The sequence below is a fragment of the Meles meles genome, chromosome 11, assembly GCF_922984935.1.
Source record: "Meles meles chromosome 11, mMelMel3.1 paternal haplotype, whole genome shotgun sequence".
Taxonomy (NCBI): Eukaryota; Metazoa; Chordata; class Mammalia; order Carnivora; family Mustelidae; genus Meles; species Meles meles.
In genome coordinates this window covers 70352952-70365728 of record NC_060076.1, presented here as the reverse complement: position 1 = coordinate 70365728, position 12777 = coordinate 70352952, and the positions used below count along the sequence as shown (strand labels likewise).

At 41.3% G+C, this 12777-nt stretch overlaps 1 protein-coding gene across 3 annotated transcripts in view; it reads right to left on the bottom strand.

The window, feature by feature from the left end:
- Positions 1–12222, bottom strand: part of SLC28A3 (solute carrier family 28 member 3) — a 57885-nt gene extending 45663 nt beyond the window's left edge. For 2 of the 3 annotated variants that reach the window (XM_046022935.1, XM_046022936.1), the window contains exon 1: positions 12025–12222. In XM_046022935.1, the coding sequence (XP_045878891.1) occupies positions 12025–12123 (99 nt within the window). In that variant the 5' untranslated portion in view covers positions 12124–12222. The remainder of the gene's footprint in view (positions 1–12024) is intronic. The other variant, XM_046022934.1, reaches the window with a different exon arrangement.
- Positions 12223–12777: the final 555 nt, after the last annotated feature.

Genomic DNA, 12777 nt, shown 5'->3' with positions numbered 1-12777 from the left:
AGCCTGTTCTGTACCCATGCAACCACTGTTTTTCACTTTACAGTATTCAGTATGTTACATGAGATATTCGACACTTTGTTGTACAATAGGGTTTGTGTTAGAAGATTTTGCCCAACTGTAGGCTAATGTAGGTGTTCTGAGCACATTTAAGGTAGGCTAGGCTAAGCTATAATGTTTGGTAGATTAGGTATATGAAATACATTCTTGACATACAATACTTTCAACTCATGATTGGTTTATTGGGGCATAACCCCATTGTAAACTGAGGAGGATCTGTGCTGGAAATGATTCAGTGACTCAGAAAGATAAAACATGCAATGTCCATGATCTTAACTGACCAAGTCTGAATACAGGATTAAAAAAAGCAATTAACATGTTCCAAGAGAAACAATGGTCAGAGTATAATCTCACACTCTGAGAAGCATGATTCTCTGTGTACAAATGGCATAGATTAATGTAAAGGAAACTGAGGGAGAAATACCTAGAAACACATCTAGAAAGAGGTTGATAGAACTCTTTCAGTCTATGACAGATCAAATGGGCAAAAGTAAGGATAAGGAAGACCCAAACAATAAATAATATGATACGATTAACATCCATTGAATTCTATAACCTCAGTAGAAAATATTACCAAGACTGCTAGTTGTCCCTAATACCTGTTCTTCTCTATTTCCTTCCCCCCTTTCTTTTTAAAGAGAGAGAGAGAGAGCAGGGAGGAGGGGCAGCAGGAGAGAAAGAGAGAAGTCCCCAAGCAGACTCCACACTCAGCAGGAAGTCCGACACAGGGCTTGATATCATGACCTGAACCAAAATCAGGAGTAGGACATCCAACCAACTGAGGCATCCAGGTGTCCCTTCTCTATTTCCTTTAAATATAGGGCTCTGAATTTTAGTGGGGCTCAAGATTTCCCAGAAAAAAGTTGCATTTCTAACCTCCCTGTGGCTATAATTAAATTCTGCCACTGTGATTGAAGCTACGTGCAACTTTGGGGAAGTGTCCTAAATCAGGACAGTGGGTGCAGCCTGTGGGCTCCTTCAGAATGTTTTAAAATACATAAAATTGCATATGTAATACTAAAAGGGAGCCAATGGTATTGAAATCCAGTTATTAAAATATTAAAATTAATTTGTGATAATTTATATGCATCTTTATCAACACTTTAAAGAATATGAAAAAAAAAAAAAAAACAACCCAACAGGGTCCAGTGGCAAGTTCTAATAACTACATTCATTTCAGTGCCATTGATGTAAATCGTATTTGGAGGTATTTGCAACAGATACCCAGTTTTTCCTGTACTTGTATATATTAACTCAGTGTAGTGAGGGTTCTTTTGCATCTTTCATATCCATTTCAAGAAGCAGTTCTACCTGCTCTTGGTTGGTTGACTGGAAGGTGCTCTGTCCATCTCAAGTCGGGGAGAAGGCTTTTCTGCCCGTCTTCCTCCTGGTGCATCTCTTACTTTGTATTTGATAACGTGTGATTTCAGCTTGGACAAGCTATTCTTAGAGCAATAATATGACAATGCCTGGACTCCTTACTTACTAGGTCAGACACAATGCTCTGCACTTTTCCTTACACTACTCTACTTAACACTTCCTTCCCTTGCTTCTCTTATATTTGCAACTGTATCAAATTTTTTATTGCTGTGAAACCAAGAATTCATAGAGAAATTCTCCTCCTTTTAAAAACCAGTCTTCTGTCTGAACTTACAGGTGGCTATGGTCAATGTTTGTGTGCCCCTATAATTCATCATGTTGAAATTCTAACCCCCAGAGAGGAGGGTGTTAGGAGATGGGGCCTTTGGGAGGTGCTTAAGTCATGAGGGTGGAGCCCACAGGAATGGGAGTTCATGCCCGTACGAGGGAGGTCCCACAGAGACTGTAGCCCCTTCCAGTGTATGAGGACCATAGGGAGAAGACGTTGGCTATGAACCAGGAAGAGGGCCCTCACGAGAACATAACCATGCCGGTGTCTCGATCTTGGACTTCTAGCCTTCAGAACCATGAGAAATAAGTGTCTGTTGTTTATAAGCTGCCCAGCCTGTGGTGTTTTGTTGTAGAAGCCCCAATGGACTAAGGTTTTATTTTCTTGCCTCATTTGGTCTTTGACCCATTCCCATACGGCTTTCACTCCTACTACTCTATGGAAATCACCCTTGCCAAAGTCACGGATGGTTTCCATGTCCTTAAATCCAGTTTTCGTCATACATGATGGGCCACTTCCTCCTTAAAATAGTCTTGTTCTTGGCTTCTGTGATATTACACATTGTCAGTTTCCTCCTCCCACCCAGACCTCTCCCTTTCCTGTGCCCTATCAGCCTTTCTACTCAACCCTTAATGTTACATACAGTTCCTCAGGGTTCTGTCTCAGGCATTCTCATTTAGTCCTCTAACAAATGTTTTCTTATGCATCTACTATGGGCTAGAGAATGTTGTTGCCGAGTGCTGCATATATGATCTCTTTTCTTAGGGAATTTAGAAGAGAAGCTGTCAACCATAAGTTACACAGTTAATTATTTTATTACAGTCATGATAAAGACTTAAAAAGTTCAGCTCCTACATATTGTAATGCTTTTACAGATTAATTAGAATGAACTTAGCTGTGTCTGAAATTCCAAAGATGCAAACCCTTTAGTCAAGGGAGAAACAGAAATGTTCTTAACAGCTAAATGTCTTCTTACAGTTAAGAAAAAAAAATAAGGAAACAAGGATATAATTCCTTTGACTCTATCAATTGAAACTAAAATTCTTCTTATTCTCATTTCCTGCTTTGATTTGTTTTTAGTAGGCAAATCTCTAGTCTGTCTAATAATAGATAATATATAATAGACAGTAGATAATAGAGCTCTTTTTTTTTATGAAAATGCATTTGATGCCAAAGCCTGAATCACCTCCAGATGAAGCCTTGGTTTCTCAGGCCTGCCTTACTCTTGTGCTATTTTGGGAAATTATGGTCACTTCCTAAGTATTAGTCTTACCTCGAACCCGACTATTTCATGCCAGAACAGTTGGTGTGAGGTATTAAAGAGGATACATCACGGTGTCATACACATTTGAATTTGCTTACATTTGGGAAAAACGTTGCTTTTTGATGATTCCTAAAATCAAGAACATCTTTCCAAAGAGCACTGACTAAATGAATATAAATTAATTAGAAACACATGGAATAAATTTGGAGCCTGTAAAATATTTTTTAGAGATGCAGTTGACTAAATAAAAAATGGATAAAAATGAACCAAAGTATTTGAACAATAACTTTACAAAGGCCTTTTGAAGAGACACAGATGCTGGGAGCCAAGGTCTCTCAGTCTGGCAGGGACCCAAGGGGCTTGACGTTCACATTTGGTTGACTTTAAAACAATTGAAAATTGCCTGTTTCCGAAGTTTGGTGTCTTCCGTAGTTTCCCATCAGTAGATTCCAGTATCTGCTATATGAAGAGGCAGACTTCGCACCTGGATTTCAAAGCTTGGTTTGGCCCCTGCACCAAAATAGCACCTAAATGATTTGGTTAATGGTTGCTTATACTTGAGCATTTGGAAGGTGCTAGCGCTTTCCACCAATCTCCCTGTAGTCCTGTGGGTGTAGGGTATTAGAGCCTATTTTTAGATGGGGAAATAGATATGGAAGTTAGGTAACTTGCCTAAATGGCAGTCCCCAGCAGTGCGGCCCGGAAACCTCAACTCTTCACCCAAAGAACCTATATTTCACCCTTCTCATCATGATTCAATATGTGACTTTTAACCTTAGTATCTGTGTTTAACCCCACACCCCACCCCAGTGTGGCTTTTCTCAAAAGCTCATCCCTTTCTTCCCTCTCCACTTCCTCCTTAAGAAGGGGCCCCTTGTTATCTTCAGCCAAGTTCAAAGTCACACGCAGTACAGTCAGTTCTTGGACTATTACAGACCACTTCTTGTTACACCTGTGCCTTTTAAATTCCTCCCCTCCTACTTCTTTCTTCCCTCTTCTCTGACCTCAAGACCTCACGCTCTGAGGAGGAATGAGGAAGTAGCCATGTGGGTCAACAGGAAGCCTAATTTTGCTGGCTCCTGGAAATGTCTCTTATTGGTTTTGTGTGTGTGTTTGTCCCTCTCTCCCTTCCTCGCTGGATCCAACATACCATGGACCAAGACCTTTGCTCCCACCTGCTCTTTCTGAATGGGTCTGGCCCTCGATTACATAATTTCTATTTCAAACCTTCCTGATGGTGCAAGTTAGACCAGAGGTTTAACCAACTTCCTCCTTGCAAGTATTTCTAAACTAATGGATTCAGATGGAGGAGAAACTAGGATGCAGTAATTTGAAGTAGAAAAAGAAAAATTCTTTAAAAGTTAGAAAAGTTGTCAAAGGTAATATAATTCAAAGGGAGGGACGCTGACAGGGAAGTAGGACCCACGGGGTGGGGGGTTGGATAGCTGCACAACTTTGTAGATGATGCTGTCTGGAACTATGCTATGCTCCTGAAGTTGAGCAGGTGGATGGAGTAGAGCAGCTAGATAGTCCAGAGGGGAGCAGATATGCCTGTCTTGTCCCCTTTTAAGCTTTAGCTGACACTGTCTCATGGTGCAAAAAGCATTGCCTCATCTTCATGGGTTGTTTTCTGACCATGTTTCATGGAGGAGTTATACCATTCCTTATAATCTGGCTGGATAGTTTATTCTAGAATGTTCCTGAGTCTGCAGAGTATAAAAACTCAGTTTTAAACCTAAACTTATCATTGGCCTTAGATTCTTGGGACCAAGATTTTGAAATCAGCAAAGAGCCTTGAGGTGAATCAGAACTGGCCTCTCGTCTGTCTGGCTCTTTCTTTACCACTTTTTCTGTCCCCTTGCACATGCATCTCATACCTTCCCACTCAGGGCTTCAGCTTCTTCACACAGTGTGATATGGGAAACAATAGTTTTTGACATGGTAGCTTAGGGAATTACTTGTGCTATACTCGGTATTTCCTTCTGCCTAACACCCATGCAGTAGGTGCTCAATATATATATTTGTTGAGGGGCACCTGGGTGGCTCAGTAAGTTAAGTGTCTGACTCTTGATTTTGATTCAAGTTGTGAGTTCAGGGATGTGAGATTGAGCCTAGTGTAGGGCTCCACACTCAAGGGGGTCTGTTTGAGATTCTCTCTCTCTCTCTGTTTCTCCCTCTGCCCCTCCCTGCCCCCAGAGCTCTCTTTCTCAAATAAATAAATTTATCTTAAAAAACATTATATATATATATACATATATATATATATATGCACACACACACACATATACACACACACATATACACATTTGTTGAATGAATGAATGAATGCAAGCATTTGGGAAATATTCCCCACCTCCCAATCTAGGTGAGACCACTTTTTCATGTCACGAATAGCACTTTTTACAGACTATGTTGTGCTGATTTGCCATTGTTAACTAATTTTAACCAAATGGTTGCTGTACCCAGCTTTTTGCATGATGCCTGGTACAGTGTTGATACATTTTTGTTGAATCAATAAATGTCATGCTTTATGTCAAAGAGTTTTGACTCTTGGAAGGGAAACAAACAAAGCTTTGAATTTACAGAATCAGGAGACTGAAAGGAACATTGAAAAGTCTTCAGGTACATTTTCCTGCTTCCCAGTGGCACCATTCCTGGGCATCATCTACTTTGCTCCTGAACACCTACAGGAGGGTCTTTAACCATGTGACTCACAGCATTTTCCTAAGAAACCTCTGCCTTTATTTTACTTCCAGAAGCTGTAAGACATGCATACCATCTTTTTCTTTTTTTCCCCTTTCTTTTCTTTTCTCTCTCTCTCTTTTTAAATTTCCCTTCCAGGAAAAAGAAAGTACAATTAGGCATGCCAAGGCTATAAGCGGCTTCTGGGTCAAATACCTTAGGCCATGTGTGGAGTAGAATTAGGTGTCTCCAAATTCAGATCTCTGGTTTGAGTGAAAATCATACCGTACTATGTCTGTCTAAATCTGCAGTCTGAAGACAGAATCCCAAACTTCTGTAGCCTGATGGAGACTTGGGGCTCCTGCTCACAATAATCTGTTCTATATAAAATTCCAAATATTCCCACCTTTGATTTTTTTCATTTTGACCAATGACAGTTCAGCTAGCATCCAGGGCTTCTCATCAACATCAACAGTGTCTGGATGAAATGGGTCAGTAGGTGCTACCAACTTCATTTTAAATTAAGAGACTGAAAATAATGTAAATAAAGTAAGGGACTATGGAGCAAAGTAAAAAACTGAATCCCTAAATCCCTCCCCTCTGAGGTGTCATGCAAGAGCCTTGGGTTCTAGCCATCTAGGCTGTTAGAAATAAGTCTAGGTATGATCTGATTCGAGGAAAAGAGAGAGAATTTTTTTTTTTTTAAACTTCCTTCACAGAGGCAATTATTGCCATGTGTTTTCTCTGTTGCGTTAGTGGAAACCTACTCAACCACCTGGTGTGATTCATGTGGCCCTCCCCCAGGGGGTTAGAGGGAAACAGTGCTCTTCCTCTTTACTTTACATAATTACTTACAATCTCAGAACTTCTCTATTCTAATGGTCTGTGCCAAATAATTCTTGCACTTAGATCACCTCCCAAATTTTGACTTCCACTGAACAAACTCTTCAAACTGGACTGGCTTATCAGGCAATTCAAGGAGTAGGTCAGCTTTTCTCTGTGTGTGTAGAGGGGAGCACATTTCCCAACTAGTCCTGTCTCGGGTCTTGCATAAGTGGGTCCCACCTAGCTGATGTCAGAGTGAGCCTGGGCTCTGTGGCTCTGAGGGCCACTGGTGGCAAAATTGATGCTGATTCATAGGCAAAGGCAACTTCAGCTGGGTTTCTAAGGAACACCCTTTAGTAAAAGTATTCCTTCAAAAATTGCCTGAATGTTCACCCTTAGAAATTCTGAGCTTTATCTGACCTCTTTTGCTGCCAACTTTCCACTCTCTCTCTTTTCTGGATCCTTCCCCCAACTTGGAGTTTAGAAAAATCTTTCAGTTGCCCTGTTCTAAGAAGACTGACCCTAAATATGGACACTTGATAAATGTGGTATTTGTCAAGTGGGGAAAATTGTGTGTATATATATATATATATATATGTATATATATATATATGTATATATATATACATATATATATACACATATATATATATACATATATATATATATTTACTTATATTTATATTTTAGTGATGCCAAAATAATTGGATACCTGTATAGAAAAACAAAAACTTGATGTCCACCTTACACTATACATAAGATCTCATTTCAGGGGGACTAGAGTCCTCAATGTAGAAAGCAGCAACGTGTTTTTGGGAAATATGGGAGAGTATTTTTACGATCTTTCAAGGCAGAAAAAGATGGATATATAAACAGGATATATAAAACAGAAACACTTGATAAATGGGACCACACTAGAATTACCTTTTGTGTACCCAACTATTACAGAGTGAAAGACAGCTTAGGAGTGGTAGAAAGTATTTGGAAAGCATATAACTGAAAAAGGGTTTGTATTCAGAACATTTAAAGAACTCTTTCTAAATCAGTAAAGAAAAGGCAAAATCCAGTAGAGAAAATGGGCGAGAGACTTGAACAAGTATTTCATAAAGTTGGCATCTAGTGGCCAGTAACAAAGGAAAATGAAAATGAAACCTCACTGTTAAACACCACTTACTACACATCTATCAGAATCACTGAAATTAAAAAGCCAGATAAATATGGTGAGGCTCTGGAGTAAAAGGAACTCCAGTCTGTGGATGGAAGTGTAAATTGGTAAAACCAGTTAGGAAACCAGTTTGGCATTATTGCTAAAGTTGAAAATATATATGCATTCCCAATGACCTAGCAATTCCACCCCTAAATATAACGCCAAATAAATTGGTTACATGAGCAACAGGAGACATGTCAAAGAGTATTTATAGCTGCCTTTGTTTGTAGAAGCTCCTAAAAGCTCCAAGCTTAATGACATAAATGTCCACCAACAGTAAAATAAATTGTGCAATGTTTATGGAGAATACTGTATATCAATGAAATTGGATGAACTCCAGTTACATGCAACAGCATGGCTGAGTCTAAGAAACAAAAAACTGAGCACAAGAAGTCAGATACAGAATGATTCCTCTTGCCCAATTCCATATAAATGTTTTAAAATAAGCAAAGAAATTTCTTGTAATTTTCTATTTACATAAAGTTTAAAAATGGACAAAAAGCAATGATTGGGGATTCATAATTATAAGTTAAGATATTAAACAAAGCAGGGAAGTAATTACTATAAAGTTGGGATTATTGTCACCCCCAGGGGCGAGTGGCAGCTTGGCAGATGTGAGGGGTTGGGGCGTCTGAGCTGAGGGATGGCGATGCCTTGTTTCTTGACATGGATGGCACTTTATAATAAATTGTCTATTTGATTTTGTGTGTTTTTCTGCATGTTATATTTCACAATGAGGTTTCTTTTTTTTAATAGAAAAGTCCCCTGTTTACAGCCCCAGTCTTTCCTCCCTTGAGCCTGTCTCTCTCTTCACCACTCTGCTCTCCATCAGGAAAAGGAATGTCCTCCCTTCCCTTGTTTCCCCTTTTCTCAGCTCCCACTCGTAACACAAACTGCCCCCATCCACACCCCTGGTCACCAGTGACCTCTTGGTTGGCAAATCGAATGAACTTGTCTTTGCTGCTGATGTTGTGGTTCTCTTTTCCCTTGGCTTCCCAAGATGCTTCTCTCTCCTGATGTTGCTCCTCCTTCTCTCCCCATGGCCCCTCTGCTTCATTCTCTGATTGCTCCAACTTCCCAGCTCCAAAAACACTGGGGCTCTCTAGGTTTCCCTCCCACTGGTCTCATTCATGCCACTGGCTCATCGCTGTGCTAATGGCCCCCAAGCACATGATGTTCTCTTCCAGACCCAGGTGTACACATGTCTAGAGCTTCCTGCCTCCTCTCCATCTTCAACTAGGGGTAGGGAATCACCCTAATTTCATCCAACAGGCTTCAAAATAAACTCATGGTCTTCCTTGCTCCAACCCTACTTCTGGATTTCCCATCTACATGAAGGGAACCTCTAAGTTGAGCTCTCAAGCTAGAAATGTTGACTTGGTCACTCTTTAACCTGCCCCAACACCAAGAGCTACTGTTATTATGTTCACACTGTGTGCTAGGCACTTGCTATGGTCTGAATGTTTCTCCACCATCTCCCCAAATTTTCTCTTTGGAAAATCTAATGCCCAATGTGACAGTATTAAGTGGTGGAGCCTTTGAGGTGATCAGTGTCCTTATAAAAGAGACTCCAGAGAGCTCCCTTGTGCATTCTGCTGTGTGAGGACAGAAGATGACTGTCTATGAGGAAGTGGCATCCACCAGATACTGAATCTGCTTTGGCCACCATCTTGGACTTCCAGGATCCAGAACTATGAGAAATAAATTTCTGCGTATATGCCACCCAGTCTGGTATTTTGTTACAATGACCTGAACAAACTAGGACAGAACAGTTTTTTAAAACAAATATTACATGCTTTTTTTTTCTAACATATATTACCTCATTTGATTCTCTTGCCCTCAAGATATGATATTGTTATTCTACCGTACAGAGAAGAAAATGGAAATATTAATAACCAGAGCAGCCCTTACGTCACCCTGACTCAATGCTAATTCCATGGCCAAGGGGGCCTCCTACCAGTATCGGTACTTCTGCCCAGAGCTAGTTTCCACCATGATTATCATCCTAACCTCCTAAATGCTGTCCCAACCACACACAAATCTCTTTCTATTTTGTCCACTCTCAGCAGGGCTAGTAGAGTACTTTAATAACTCGACAGTGTATATCCTGGTTGATTCTTTCCTGATGCTTTCGCACACATGGAGGCCGTGTGATCTGGGGCCACCGTGGCCCTCTCCCTACTCTCCAGCCCTGGCTCATCTTCTCTATCCTGAGCACACATGTTCTTTCAGGCTCCTGGGCCTATGCAGACAGTTTTCTTTGCTTGTAGTACTCTGCTGACACCCCTCCCAGTTCAACTGGGGAATCTCTGCCCATCCTTGAAGCCCTACCTGAGAGACTCCCAGGTCAGCCCAACTCCACTTGCATATATATTTACAATGCACTTGGTATTAGCATTATATTTTGTTTTTGTTTTACATCATATTACAATTCTGCCTGCTTTACTCCTGGAGGGCAAGAATAGTGTATTATCCCTTCTTGAATTGGTATCCCTTTCCAATAGTGACCTTATCTGGGAGGAGTTAATGGTTTTGCTGAGTAAATATGTGTCTCTGGAAATTCTTGTCAAACAGCAAGAGTTAGAAGAAATAACCTGGTCACTGCTTGTTGGTGTTGGTGTGTGGTATTCTGCTGGGTTTGAGACCTGGAGATGCTGGGTTTGAGCTCTGGAGATGTCTTGTTTTGATAGAAGAAAATGAGGGATAGAAGTCAGGGCTACCTTTGGTGGATGTGTGTCCCACTGACTAGGCTGTCAGTTGTGGGTGATGTGGACCTCCCTCCTCTGCAGACATCTTTGTCTTGCTGTCATACTCGCTTTGACTCTATCCCTTCCATTCTATCCCTTCCATTCTCTTGAACCATAAAGGCCCTCAGAGTTGGGCTTTTTTCGCATTTAACTCTTATGAAGGGAATCAGGATATGCCATCCCAAAATATGCCACTTTGGCTTGATAGCTATTCTGAGCTGAAAGCAATTGAGAAAAAGAAGACACCAAAAGATCTCTTCAGTCTTTGTCTCTCTGTCTACAAGCAGGACATGACTTTCCCTTATACAGGTGTCCCATCTCCCGTACAGAAAGAAGACAACAACCCTTGTCACTGGACAAAGAGATGGTACTGGGATAAGATTGCATAAACCTCATATCAAACCTTATATTCCGTAAGTTTCTCCAATGTATTTCCTACTCACTTCTCCACAGACTATTGGCCCTAAAATCCTAAGCTCTCTTTCTCTCTCTCTCTCTTTTTTTGTCTAATCACTTCTCCACAATTTTTTGTCCTTTGTTAAAAGGGTATATAAACCCCTGCGTCTTGAAGTTTCTTTGGATTTTTCACTTCTTTTCTGTGAAGTTGCATGAACACATTAAAAATGTTAATAAAATTTGTACATCTTTCTCTGGTTAATCTGCCATTTCTCAGTTTAATTCACAGACCCCAGGTACTGAATATAAGAGGATAGAGGATGAGACTTTTCTTCCCTTACACTTATAACCTATGAGATGAAGATCACTGTGACTACTGGTATAGACAACTGAACTGAAGCTCAGGGAAGTTACAGTAATTTGTGGGTGGAAGACTTAGAACTTGTGCCAAAGACATTTTACCTTCCTTGTTTGTTTCTTTGCTAGTGTCTAAAAGTTTGTTTTGCCTTTGAGGTGACCCTGAATCCCAAGAGGTTTCTGATACCTGTTGGTGTGGGCTTTTGTGTCAGCTTAAGGAAGGAAACACAGCTAGGGACATCCCTGAAAAAGCCCCATCCCAGAGCCAGTCAGAAGAGCCCAATGTGTTCCTGGGACAGGAGTCCTTCTAGATCATTAGGACAGGACACCTTCTAGATCTCTGCAGCACCAGTCCGGAGGTCAGAGGCATTAATCACTCCGTGAGTTTTGGTTGATGACATGCAACTGGTTTGCCTAACCTGGCTGCACTGGGGCGGCCACCATGGGACAGGGACTTTGGGACTTGCTGTAAGAGGAAGAATCCCTCAGATACTCCCTACATCCAACATCTGGATTCTTCCCATTCTTTCCATTTTTTCCAGCTCTTTGGGAAATACTGGCAGAGCCGGTGAGCCCAAAACAAAAGCCGGAGAGGATAGACTTGTTTCTAAGTGACAGGACAAGTCAGGGATCAAAACAAGTTCTATTAAAAGAGACTTTTCAGGTTTGTCTGCCCAAGAAGAACCCAAGAGGGAAAAAACAATAGGTTTAAAGAGTTTCCTGAGAAAATCTTACTGCATTTCCATAACCCTGCCGCTTTCATTCAGAAACTTGACAAGGTGGTTAGAAAGAGCATTATTTCCAATGACTTTGTCATATACAAGAGGAAGCGTCGGCTCACCTGGAAGCCCATGTTGCTGTAGCCCTCTGCTGGGGGTGCTGTAGTACTCTTCAGCTCCAGGACATCGTGGCTGCTCTTGGAATTGGCTGGGGTCTGCATTCTTTTCCCACGTCTGCTCTAGAGGTTCCTCGTTAGCTCTGAAGAGGATCCCAGGCTCTGCTGATGTCAGAATGCCACCTGCTGTTTGTGGGAACCTGGGCACGGCTTACTTTTGTAAACCCGAGTCTGTGGGGGCGGAGCAGGAGCCATAGGGGGAAGGCGTGGAGGCTTTCAGATCCTCCCATCTCATTATCTTCGTGATTAGCCCTAGAACTGCTGGCCCATTTTTACTCAGGAAAACTCTTACAGGGCTCAGAACAGAAAAGGATGCTTTCCAGATGGTCAGGAGGGAGATAAATCTGTTTCCTGTGGATGGTGGTGGGGACTAGGAATCACGGGAGGGCAGGGCAAGGAATGTAAGGGCTTGTAGCTACCAATCGACCACAATTCTGTGCTAGGTTCATGCCTATTGTAGATTGTATATTATGGTTGTGGTTTATCTTCCATATAAGCAAAAACGGAGGTGTGGCAAAGTTAATGGTTTGCCCAGGGTCATTTGGTTAGTAAAGGGATGGTGAGAAGTCAAATTCATGTCTAGATGATTCTGAAGCCTTTTTACTACATCCCTGACTGCAGACTGGATTGCTTGTAAAAATCCTACTCCCAGAAATGCAAATATGCCGCAGATAAATGGAATGTGACCAACTGTCACTT